The sequence below is a fragment of the Xenopus tropicalis genome, chromosome 1, assembly GCF_000004195.4.
Source record: "Xenopus tropicalis strain Nigerian chromosome 1, UCB_Xtro_10.0, whole genome shotgun sequence".
Classification (NCBI taxonomy): Eukaryota; Metazoa; Chordata; class Amphibia; order Anura; family Pipidae; genus Xenopus; species Xenopus tropicalis.
In genome coordinates, this window is record NC_030677.2 from 36,644,363 (window position 1) to 36,658,316 (window position 13,954).

The following is a 13,954-nucleotide window of genomic DNA, read 5'->3' on the forward strand; positions in this document are numbered from 1 at the left end:
AAGGCTTAGTACCAGTATTGCAGTGTTTTCTATTCACCAACAAGCAAATAAAATGGAGTCTTTATGTAAACCCTTAGTTATACATAAACACATAAAAGTTGATCCACAGAGCTTACACTCACAGGCTACGCAGTATATATCTAACACTATATCACTAACAGCAGCTTCTCTTACATCAACGAAAAGGCTCTATAAAATATATGGCAGTAAATACTGTGTTGCATTTGTAAAAAAAAGATCCTTCAGAGGGATTTTATAGGGAGACTGAGTAAGGGTTCCTATCATTTTATTCTCTTGAAATATTCATTTTTATTGGTTAAAAGCTATGTTTGATTCATTCTAATATGCACGTTGTTATTATTATTCTCAAGAGTGTGCACACATAAAGCCACAGATATCCTGGTAAATGGAGAAAATTTCAACAAACCAGAGAAAATAGTTCTGGAGATAATTAAATTACTTTGCTTGTGTTACAACCCTGCTATCTATAAGAGATGGCCCTAACAGCTCATGGAGCTAGTAAATGGGCTGTGGGGAAAAAAACATTACATTACATTAGTGCTCCCCACTCTACAGACAGAAGCAGTGTACCCCTCTTTCTCCAGGCAGGTACACATCAATACAGATCAATAAGAGCTTGTGTTTTAATGAAAGAAATATAAGGGCCTACTTACAAAGGTTGAAGAGCAGGAGAGCATAGGGCCACAAGCTACCTCCATGCAGTACGTTCTTCTGCCTATCCCTTATGCCACTACTTGCCACATTAGGAAAGCATAGACAGCACCTTGCATCACTCAACAGTCCTCAGCTTCTCCTGCCTCTTCTGTATAAAGCACTACCCAATGCAGGCATGGCTGCATACAGAGCAAGGGCTCCATTTTAGGGAATGAAAGAGTTGCACCTTATGGAACAATACACACATATCACCCTTGTGCCATTACACATCTCCCTAGTAAATTTAGGAAACACAATTCCAAGTGGAGTTGCAAAATTTTTAGGACTTAAATATTTTATCAAGAACTGCCAAGGGCAACTGGTACCTTACCATAAATCCTTCAACTATAGCTACAAGCAACACCCCAACACCCAAGAAGATTCCTTTATTATGCTGACATTTCAGTGAAGCTCAGAACATCTTTTCGTAAGAATTATGTACAAGATTTGCTGAAGATGTGCTCATGTATCAGGTTTGGGGGGTTGGGGGTTGGCTCAAAGGAGGGGGGCAGAAGTTTTTAAGAAGCTTTAGTTACTGTATGTTACTGTTTTTCATTGATCCTATAGTTCCTAGCAGTGGCATAATACTTGCTCTTGTGGTTACCTCTGTGAACATCTCTGTTTGTGGAATGGCCCCCAGGTGCCCAGAACATTAATTGAGCTCATGAAGTTATTTAGAGAGTAGAAGTGTGGGGCTACTGACAATGCAGGAAGGCTGGTGCCTTCAAGAAGGGTCCAACCTGCAGCTCTTAGTTCCTGTTGACTTCCAGGCCGACCCCCCAAATAAAGCCTTTAGCTGTTGGTGTGATTCTGGTCACAAGAGATCTAAAGCAGTTGGACAGCCACAGTTTTCTAGTTTTTTATTTGATAATATTTACACAAATGAATGAATGCAATTTGAACCAAAGACCTTTCCTGGCTTAAAGCAAAAACCTAGCGCAGTCCTGAAAGTAAGCCTGGTTTCTTTAATTAGCGGAATCCATTAATGTGAAGAGATTGACGTAGTGAGAAGGAAAAATTCTTTTTACAAATGTTGTATCCCCAGCACTTAGGGTTTGCTCCAGTTGCTCTCTTGTACAAAGCCCAGTGCATTAATCAGGCTTCAGTGAGCTGCTAAGCAGGTCTGTAGCATGGATGGGGCCAGCTGCTCTTATATAACATGAAAAGCCGGCAGTCAGAAGAGAAGGGAAAGAGCCTGTACTTCTCCTGACAGTGATGATGGGAGGCAGTATATGGGCTGCACCACGACAAATATCAAAGGAGGTTTAGTTGTAATGACAGCACTGGGGAAGATAAAAGCAATGCGCCTTAGGGACTGAGACAGAAGAGATATGAAAGGAAACCACGGGCAACTGAGAGACATGGCAGTGTCGTATCTTTCAGACAGACTCCTATGTGCCCTTCTGTCCACACACATAAAGCCTTCTCTCTGGCTACCGAGAAAATCAACAGTCACTGCCTGACTTTTTATTCAGTGAAGTCGTTTTGTTGTTATTCAGAAAGAGGATAATGCAAAAGGAAGTTAAAAATATACTACCCCAGAGTGGATTAGATCTAAAAACAAAACACATCAGCTGCTAAATTGTTTCAAAAGTTAGAACCAGCAGTGCAGAGAATAGAAAGGGAGAGAAACACTGCTTTCAGCAGCAATTACATTTACAAATAACACGAAAACCAGGAAGCATTGTTAATTAAACATATAATGGAAAGCTAATTAGAATTACATTTACATTTGCAACTATAAATTGGCTCAAGGTTCCTTTTAAGTGCTGATGCTGGTCCTGCATGAGTAGCACACAGACAAGATTCGAGCCCAAAATGCATCTGTAAGTGATATTTACAAGGCTATTTGCCCTTTACAGCATTATCACGCGAACTGATGTATAGCTTTACCCATAATTGATCTTACCATTCCTAGAGAATGTTACTGCAATAAAATCACTTTCACACACTCAATGAGGTCTGTGGATGTGCGGTCATGTACTGAATGCTCGAAAACTTATGCATACGCATATCTAAAAATAATGGCTCTATATGAAAAACATAAAGCCCCAAACTGCTTCTATAGGGCTGCCATCAAAAATCCAATATATTATATACCACCAAGCAGACACCTTGAATCTGGTTCCTGTAGCGAACATATGAGAGCTGATGGGTTACCTATGTTTGTTACATGCGACATATGGTTGTTGCTCCTGACACCTCTGATACATACAGAAGAACACACCACCTGAATAACATTTGCCTTGTGCAGCTGTTTTCTCATGCAGCCACCTAATGGAGTCAGACAAGTCACTGTACTTACCGTCCGTTGTCCCGTCCAACGCCCCAGACTCTAATACTAACAATGGGCTGAGAATGAAGCAGTGTGCGGTCCATGGGGTCCACCAGGTTTAGCATGTCATTCTCCAAGATCAAGTACATGTCTTTACCCTACAAGAAAGGACAGAAGAAGTATAACACTATTGCTAAAGAACTCAGTTCAGGATAAGACATATTTTATATATATTTTTCATATTCTCTGCCACAAGCAGACTGGATGGGGCCTGGACTGGGATTCAAAATAAGCCCAGGCAGTTCAAGTACACAGAGGCCCAAAAAGCCCCAACCAACCCAATAAATAGTGACTGTCTATGGAACATTACAGCAGCCCCTGTGGCATTTGCCAGAATCCAGTCCGGGATTGGATAAAATCTGCGATCCAAAATTTCATTTGGGATTTATCTGCTTCTAAACAGTCAAAGAGGGTAGTTCGCCTTTAAGGTAACTATTAGTATGTTATAGAATGCCTAATTCAGCAACTTTTCAATTGCTCTTCATTATTTATTTGCTATAGTTTTTGAATTATTAGCTGTCTTTTTCTAACTCCTTGCAGCTTTCAAATGGGGGTTGCTGACCCCGGCAGCCGTAAATCTATTTTTGTGTGAGGCTACAGTTTTATTGTTATTTTTCATAACTTATTTTTCTATTCAGGTCCTATTTATATATCTTTTTCTCATTTACACCACTCCCTGGTCGATAAGGTAATTTGGACCCAAGCAACCAGATAGCTGCCGAAGCTCCAAACTAGAAAGTCACTAAACGAAGATTGAAATAGCTCAATAACTACAAATAACAAAAAATAAAGACCAATTGCATACTGTCTCAGAATAACACGCTCTACATCATATAGATCAGTGCAGTCCAACTTCTACGGTGCCGAGGGCCGGAATTTCTCTAGCATACATGGTGGAGGGCCGCTAATGGAAGCCAGTTTTGACCACTCCCCTTTTTGAAACCACACCCACTTCAAACCACACCTATTTTATCACAATGGTGGTAGCACAGCAAAATCCCAAATGCTTGGTCCTTACTGTGGGGATATCAACCATCATTCATATGTGAAAGAATTATGTCATATTAAGATATACCCTTAAATTCCATATGCCTCCTCCTCCCCTGTGGATAGCAGAGCAACCCCCAGTACATAATCACACACCTTAGGGACCATTTAATGGCTATTTCCAACTGCTAACAAACTCCCACAACAAACCCCTGCCAGGTTCACCTCCCACAAGCAGCATAGGGCAAGCAGAGTATGGCACACACAGGCAGCACTCTGCCTGTCCTATGCTGTCTGTGTGTGCCATACTCTGCCTGTCCTACCCTGCCTATGTGTGCCATACTCTGCCTTCTCTATGCTGCCTGTGTACCATACTCTGCCTGCCCTACCCTGACTGTGTGTGCCATACTCTGCCTGCCCTACCCTGACTGTGTGTGCCATACTCTGCCTGCCCTACCCTTCCTGTGTGTGCCATACTCTGCCTGCCCTACCCTGACTGTGTGTGCCATACTCTGCCTGCCCTACCCTTCCTGTGTGTGCCATACCCTCCCTGACCTATGCTGCCTGTGTGTGCCATACTCTACCTGCCCTATGCTGGCTGTATGTGCCATACTCTGCCTAAAGTACCTATGTCTGAGGTGTGAAGAAGTGAACAATGGGAGTGATTACAGTCTGAGCCTAAGGTGTGAACACTGCAGGGGGTGAACCATGCAGGTATTAAAAGGTGTGGAAAACACAGGGGATTACATTTTTAAACAATACAGAGGGATTACAGCCTGAAACTGAGGTGAGAACCATGCAGGGGGCCAGTTAATCTCAGTACTGATACCATTTAATGCTTACTCAAAGGTAAGCCATCAAAGCAGCCAGACAGGTGGGGGGCCACACAGAGGGGGGTCGCCAGTTGGACAGCACTGATATAGATGATGTGATACTCACAGGGGAAGAGGAGGCATATGAATTTAAGGGTAAGTCTTAATATGACATGTAATTCATTCACACATGAATAAAGGGTGATATCCCTACAGTGAGCACCAACCATTTGGGTTTTTGCTGCGCTACCACCATTAATGTGGGTATGGTCTTAAAAGCTCTTGTGATAACGTGGGTGTGGTTTAAAAGGGGGAGTGGTCAACACCGGGTTCCATTATCGGCCCTCCACCATGTAGGCCAATAAAATTCTGGCCCTCAGTTACACAGAAGTTGGACAGCACTCATACAGCATTCATATTCACCTTAACGAGATGATTATACTGACATACGAATTTATAAAAAAGTAGCAATAACAGAGCAATAGGCTTTATGCTGCTGGAGTCAGTAGCCCTCATTTGAAAGCTATAAAGAGGAAAGGCAAATAAATCAAAGCTATAAATAAAAAATGAAGACAAACTGAAAAGTTGCTAAAAATATAACATTATATAATAAACAAAAGTTAATTTAAATGCGAACCACCCCTTTAAAAAGTGTTTCCAGTAAAAGGGAGGCATACAATGTCTTATAAGTATGTCATTATGGTCAGGGAGAACATCTGGAAATTAATTTGGAAATCTGTTTTCTCATTCAACTATTAAGTGTTGCAAGGCCCAGCATTGAGAAACAGGTGACTGTTGGTGTAGCACGTGACTTGGTCTGACTGCTACTTTTGTCATACCAAACAAATGACAGAGGATATATTCACATTCTCTTTCTTCCTAGCTTTCAGATCACTGACCCCGGCACACAAAAATCTATTGCTCTCTGAGGCTACAATTTTATTGTTATTGTTACTTTTTATTACTTATCTTTCTGTTCAGTCCTTCACCTTTTCATATTCTAGTATCTCATTCAAATCGCTGCCTGGTTGCTAGGGTAAAGTAGACCTTAGCAACCAGATATCTGCTGAAATACCTAACTAGAGAGCTGCTAAACAAAAAGCTACATAACTGAAAAACCACAAAAAATGAAAAACAAAGACCTATTGCAAATTGTCTGAAAATAACTCAGCATCATACTAAAAGTTAATCTGAAGGTGAACTACCCCTTTAAAAGCTAAAACATGTGCAACAGAACAGGTAATCACTGCAAACTTTCAGGACAACAAGATCCTATTTTCTGGCACATTGATTATTGACAATTATTATCAGCACAATTTGGCATTTATAGTTTAACTTTTGTAATGTATTTATGATACAAGAATACTTCTCCTCCCATATTACAGGGGTTGAACACTACAATTCACTTTCTTTTGAATCAGAAATGCAGCTAGAAGTGCTGTCTGCTGCAAACCTCATTCAAATTCATTCTTCAGCTTTCTGTGCCTTTGGGTAAATACTTTATCTCCATGTTCCTTCACCGCCAAAAATGACTTTTTGAGCTCTATGGGCCAGAGACGGAACATGCTGGAGAAATATGTGTTCAGTGCAGTGTAAAATTAATAGTGTTACAGAGGGAATAAAATAAAAACAGAACATTTTTTTTGACTCAATCAAAGTAGTAAGTTCTTATACCCAGTAAGGAGTGCATTCTGTTATTCCAGGCACCCTGCACTATCTATTCCATTGCTAAGAATGCCTACCTCTCCCCAAATGCCAACAGTGTCTCGGATGTCATTCTTGCTGTATGATAACTGCCTGATACAATTGTTCACAGCAACGCTGCTTTTCCCTGGGGCCAAGTCTTCCTCTGCCATCTCTACCCAGCCCAAAGAGCGCACTGCAAAGCACTGAAAAGGAAAAAGAGGACATGAGTAACAATATACAACGAATATCTGGTGAACATTATCAGGAAAACATTATCACTGTACAGGTATGGGATCCATTATCCAGAAACCCATTATCCATAATAATCAAATAAATCACAATTTTAAAAATGATTTCCTTTTTCTCTGGAATAATAAAACAGTAAAAAAAAAACATTGTACTTGATCCAAACTAAGATATAATTAATCTTTACTGAATGGAAAACAATACATTGGTTTTATTTAATGTTTAAAATATTTTTTAGTAGATTTAAAGCATGGTGATCCAAATTATGGAAAGACCCCTTATACAGAAAACCCCAGGTTCTGAGCATTTTGGATAGTAGGTCCCATACCTGTACTACATTAGGAAGACAAAGAATTGATGTGAAAATTACTTGTATGCTGAAAATATGAATAAGCTAAAATATGAATATTTCATAAACAGGTGTATATCACAGGGCTTCCCACCAACAGACAAATGCTACTATTATTAGCCAGGTCAGACCCAAACCCAAACACAATAGGTCTTATACAGTGAAATATTCCTAAAGAAGGTCAATCAAGGGAGGGGGAGGCTAAAATGCTTTCTTAGTCCTTAATTGTTAGACTTTGCTGATAATGATTATTAGTTCATATTTATAAAAGCATATTCTGTAGCATGGTAGAATAGAAGGGAGAATACATCAAACATACGGTTATATAAAACCACTTACCAAATGGATCTTTTATGGAATGGGCAGTAGCAGATTCAACAGCAAACTGTTGCTATACAAATATACACAACTCCTGGCATTGTGACACTGCTCTGCATGATAACCCAAATAAATGGAAGTGAAACTGAGCGCAGCTGGGCGACAGCAATGCATGCTTTCCCTCTTTGTGAATGATACCCACTTAGTATATTAGAATATTTTTTATGTCCATATCTGGCCTGTTGCTAATATTGGTCATTGTGGGATGCCCAGCATCCAACATGATATCTCTTTCCTTCTCAGACAGCACAAAGCAATTTCACCTTGGTCAGTATTGGGTAAGGAAGAATGATCTGGCTTGCCTAAAGTCTAAAGGTGGCCATACGCATTCAGATTTTAGTCTTCTTTAACAAAACTTCGGATATCGGTCGTATGTTAATGCAATAATCTGAAACTAACATTCATACTGAAATTGTAGGATAAAGCATTTTAAATACAAATCAGAGGATATTCTGAACATGAAATAGTTGTCAGACACTAAGGGGCACATTTACTAACCCACGAACGGGCCGAATGCGTCTGATTGCGTTTTTTTCGTAATGATCGGTAATTTTGCGATTTTTTCGTATTTTTTGCGATTTTTTCGGCGTCTTTACGATTTTTGCGTAAAAACGCACGTTTTTCGTAGCCATTACGAAAGTTGCGCAAAGTCGCGATTTTTTCGTAGCGTTAAAACTTGCGCGAAACGTCACGCCTTTTAAGTTTTAACGCTACGAAAAAGGCGCGACTTTGCGCGCAAGTGTTAACGCTATGAAAAAATTGCGACTTTGCGCAACTTTCGTAATGGCTACGAAAAACTTGCGTTTTTACGCAAAAATCATAAAGACGAAAAAGACGCAAAATGTTCGTTTCCAATCGGAATTTTTCCAATTCGGATTCGAAATCGTGTCTTAGTAAATCAGCCCCTTAAAGTATGAAAGTAATTTCCATTGTAGGTCCCCCAAGGATATCGCACGATACACAATAAATGTGCCGATTTTTCAGCCCATACACGGTCCGACATTTTACTGGTACATGTATAGCCAGCTGAAGCCTTACACTATCTCCAATCCCCAGTGCCCAGTTTACCTACTTTTATTAGGATGTTATTGTTTATTTTCCCTTTAATGGGGAAAAGGTGCACGCTTATTATACCTCTCTTAACACCAGGATTAGTGCTGTGGGTATACATTTGCTATTAGAGGTTATATTTAATTATATTATGTGTGCATGCGTGACTTCAGGAGCTTATCATTGATTATGAATGTGATTATAAGAATACATAATGTAACACTGAATCCCATGTAGCCAAACAAATATAAACCATACATGCTAAGCTGATTCTATGCCACATATCGTGGTTATACTCCAGTCACCTGAATTTTTCCCTTTTTCTTTTTTTACACTGAACTTATCTTCTATAATTATTTTTATGGCATTACAGTGTGTGGAAATTATAGGTTACTGCATTATTTATTTGGAAGTGTACTGATGAAAAATTTAAATGCCTATTCAAGCAACCAGTTGGAGTCCCATATGGATAAAAACAGACAGACCTGCCTCTAGCAGAAAGTAGGATGCCAAGACAGACCCACAGAAACACACGCACACACACAAACTAGCGCTGATCCCCTGTTTACTACTGGTGCCTTGAGCCAGAGGGAAATTTCCAAGCATGAAAAATAAAAAAACCTCCCGTTGACTCCCCCTACAAACAAACAGCAGTGCATGTAACAAGCTCTATATGCATTCTTGGCCTTCTGTAAAACATTTACTCTGATACAAAACAGCAAATCTCTCTTAATGGCTTTTTCATTTTCACTATATACACTAGGAACCACAATTTCCTAGTAATAATAAGGAACGTTCATAATCTACGTTTTGTTATAATTTTATAGGAGAATATAAAAATATACATATACATATGATCCACAAATAACCTGTAAAATATATCCCTATAAATAATATACCATCTGTTGTAAAATGTAAGTGTATCAATATTTATCATGGACATGGCTTGTGTAAAAGCTTTCTTTGGTTGTGGCTTCAATATTCTTATAATTTACTATAATTTACTGTAGGGGTTGACGTGGGCATTATTCCTATGTCATGTTACAGTAGCAACTTCACATAAGCAGAATATGATGTTACTACAAGATTTGATTTCTTGAATTGGACAGTCTCTGAGCTGCTCTCAGGGATGTTCTGACTCAGGAATCTCCAGCCTGTGGTTCCCCAGCTGGTGCTGAATTATAACTAGTAGTAGCAGTCTGGGACCTCAGCAACAGACCAGCAGGCTGTCATGATACTGTCATGATTTTTATGGGGTACTTTTTATTTCTAGATTACACTGTTTACTTAGCAAACAATTCACTCTACCATTTAAAATGTATTTTTTTAGCTGTAATATTGGTGTGTAGGTGCCATGTCAGTGCATTGTGCCTGAGTCTGAGCTTTCAGAAGGTGCCAGCGCTACACATTAGAACTGCTTTCAGCTAACCTATTGTTTTCTCCTACTCCCATGTAACCAGAGGAGTCCCAAGCTGGACTTGGATTCCTTACTATTGAGTGCTATTCTGATACCTACTGGGAGCTGCTATCTTGCTCCCTTCCCATTGTTCTGCTGATCGGCTGCTGGGGGGTGGGGATATCACTCCAACTTGCAGCTCAGCAGTAAAGTGTGACTGAAGTTTATCAGAGCACAGGAACATTGCTGTGGCACCCTGGGAAATGAAGAATAAGGCTAGCCCCAAGTTAAATTTTAAAATATAAAATATAAAATATTAAAAGATCTCTATTGACTGATGTGTTTTTGAAAAAAACATGTCTTCCCATGACTGCTGTCTTAGTATGGGGATACAACACTGGCATTAATCAGACATCGGGGTGGCAAAAACAAAAATCACAGCTTCAGTTAGTGCTTGGCCTCTGCTTAGGATCAGAAAGAACTTGAGAGCAGAAGCCACTGTTTGATTGTAGTACCAGAACATTTATATAATATGACAAACTTTGCCGTGGTCTGGTAACTGAAAGCGACCAGTTACAGTGGGTATTTACTTTATTATTCGACATTCAGTGGCTCAGCAGTAACTCATATCTACTGTAGGTTACAGGTAGGTTTCTGCATAACATGCCACCTCCTAATATTACATAGCCTGGCTTGCCCTTGTGTCTTGCATGGTTGCTTAATATTTATCAGTAATATTTGCTCTGCAGTAGTTTCTCCAGGTATGTATGGGAATATACTCTCCTTGAGAAACCAGAAAAGAATGTTGCATGGATATATCTTTTATCAAGGAATAAAAGCAATAGCAAGGAAAGTGCCTAGGTTACAAAGCCAACTGCGAATCATGTAAAACGAATTGACAAATGAGCCAATATTACATTTAGAGCAAAACTGATTCCACCCAAGAGCACCCAGATCCTTACATTCTGCTGTAGGTAAGGTTAGTACACTAGGCACTGTTCCTTCCAACATTTTAAAAAAGAATAGCAAAAATCGGCTAAAATGTATTAAAAAAAAAAAAAAAGGAATGTTAAACCACCGAGATTACCTTGATAGTTAATGATTCAGAACTGGAAAATGGGAATAGTTACAATAATTGCCACATTAGATATTCATGTAACATTATCAGAGAAGCATAACCAGAGCAGTGCTGCCCTCATGTGGTCATAAATGAGGCTTCCTTTCCATAGAGTTTAGGTCAGTAAATCCAGTGAAGACAAAGGAGAATGTTTCCCAGGCATAACATCCCTAATTACTCTTTATTTTCCCTTTTCTTGTTTTTAAACAAGGTGATACAGTAGTACCCCAGGCACTGACTGGCTTTGTTGCTGACCCATTTTGTTGTATACAAGCTTAAATCATGGTTCTCCTATAAACATAATTCTTTCTGTACACTGATGATTTGGGAGTTAACTCTTTTATACCCACCCCAGAAGTCAGTAAACCACCCTGCATTAATGATAAGGCTTTTTAATAGAGAATATTAGAGAAATACTTCTAAAAACTATATCTACAGCTTTGATTCACTGAAGAGCTTTGTACAGTTATGGGATCTGTTATCTGGAAACACGTTATCCAGAAAGCTCCGAATTACAGGAAGACATCTCACAGACTCCATTTTAATCAAATTAATTAAAAATTTTAAAAACTATTTTATTTTATAAATAAAAAAAAACAGTACCTTGTACTTGAGCCCAACTAAGATATACTTAATCCTTATTGGATACAAAACAATCCTATTAGGTTTATTCAATGTTTAAATGATTTTAAGTAGCCTTTAAATGTGGTGATCTAAATTACAGAAAGATCCCTTATCTGTAAAACCCTAGGTCCTGATTATTTGGATAACAGGTCCCACACCTGTAGTTCAACTGAAACTACTGTTTACCTGCCCATATCCCAGTATCGACCCTTCCTCTAGGGTCAGAAGCCCCTTGTTTGGAATGGGCTGTTCCAATGAAATGGCATATGTTACAGTCCTATAGTGCTGCAGTATGTGTCTGCAACTTTCCTCTAATTCTATGGCTGAACTCTAATGCTTGGTCGGGCAACCAGCCAAGTCTTGCTGCAAACAAGCCATATTTAAGCACTGCAGTGCCTGTCACTGCCCGGAGAAGCCTGTGTTCCCTAAACTCTGAAAGGGTCCCTGTCACAAGGTAACCTCTGTTTCATATGTGAAATTAAAAGTAAAAGACTCCAATAACGACATAGTTGTTGGCTTACGCAATGATTATATAGGGATTATGGTACCTCCTGCTGTAAATCAGTAGAATATCATAATTTACCCAGGTCATATTTTTTTTTCAAGTAGGGTGTAGATTATTTTTTGTATATAGGACACAAATTACTAATAACTAATTATAACTGATGATGTCAATTAAATTAAAGAAAAGGGAATTGTGGAGATGACAGGGGTTATTCACGGACCCAAGGGGTGGAAGAGCACTAAGGGACCAGTTGCTTTACCCCCCTGCCCCTCTTGAATGGCGTGCTTCCTAACATAGGCAAAATAGCAGGCTGCAGCTATTTGAACAAGGCCCCACACAGTGGCCAAAGTGCAAAAAAAATGGCTGACTGCATCTTTTTTTTGCTCTTTGCACACTGCGTGGGACATTGTAAATAAACACTGATATCTCAGTAGTGGTATCTAAAATCATTCCATGGCCAAACTCTGGCTATGCAGCATCTGTTTTTGACCCAAAAGAGTCCAGTGTCTTGGAATAAATTACATTGTCCCTTACACTTCTGCTCCAAGGACAAATGTTAAAAGGTTTTCTGGAATTATGGTAGGTTTTCTGTAACACAGCCTGCAAGTGGTTATATCTTTTATATCCCAAATATCTTTTGTTTCTAAAACAGGGAACCCTTGACTCCTGAGCTCCCTCAGTATTGGAAGCATTCACCAAAGAATGATTTAGGAATGTTTTTTGGGATTAAACCTCATTATGGAAGAATTTTGGGTAACAGCAGATAAAACAACACAATATAAAGGGTAATATATTTCTACTAAAATGCAAGTGAATGTGGCACAAAATCAGCAGTGCTCCTGAGTGTGAAAGTGCTAATAACTGCGTGGGTTTCTCCACTCGCTGTAAAACTGGATACAATTGCCCAATTAATATGTGTAGTTGTGAAAGTTCTCTGTTTACGAATATTTTACACTTGCTGGGGAGACAATTTTCATTTGCAGCAAAACACCCATGCACGCCTACACAGTGTGTTGTGTAACCTTTTGCTGTCATTAGAAGCTTTCATGATGTGTCTAAACTAGATATTGGGTATCTGTGTTTCTATAGTTCTAGTGAATAAACTGATGTGATCTAATCTGATCTAATTGCTCATAACTGAACCCATAACTGAGCCAATCATCCTCCTCATCACCACATACAGCTGATCTGGAACTGGTTTGTTAGGTATATTTAGTTTATGGACAACAGCAGCCAATTAAATCAGATTCCAGCTGTTCCTAATGCCTTCGTAGAGGCCAGATTACCCAAACATCTCCATTTGTCACCAGCTTTAGAGCCAAGACACACAGAGCTACGAGTAGCAGCAACCGTAAAGTATTTGCAAACAGAGAACTTTCACAACTACACATAAATACATTTTACACCGAGATAGTGAGTGCAACTCCAGCCTTTCCACACTCCCACCCACAAACATACAAGAGAGAGGTTGAGAGCGGTAGTTCTGCTGCAGCCGAAGCACCACTGGTTGCCTAACTCTCTCTCTAATCTACAGATGAAATTATTGCTGCTTGGCTGTAGGCAAGCCATATTTCTGTCTCTGTGGTGCCAGCTTATCTGCCATTGTAAATTAAATATGCCTCCTCGCAGTCAGCACAGCATGAAAATAATTTATATGCAAATGATTTTCAGAAGGTTTACTAAATAAATGGATCTGCATGTTTTATGATTGTGAGACTGCCAGCGTTAATTAAAATTAATTGCTTGTACAATCCA

The 13,954-nt window shown here is 39.4% G+C and overlaps 1 protein-coding gene across 1 annotated transcript in view; it reads right to left on the minus strand.

The window, feature by feature from the left end:
• Nucleotides 1-13,954, minus strand: part of apbb2 (amyloid beta precursor protein binding family B member 2) — a gene marked incomplete at its 5' end in the record, with an annotated part of 123,399 nt that overhangs the window by 42,431 nt on the left and 67,014 nt on the right. The window contains 2 exon segments of the mRNA NM_001123451.1: nt 3,020-3,147; nt 6,591-6,737. Coding sequence (NP_001116923.1) covers nt 3,020-3,147; nt 6,591-6,737 — 275 coding nt within the window.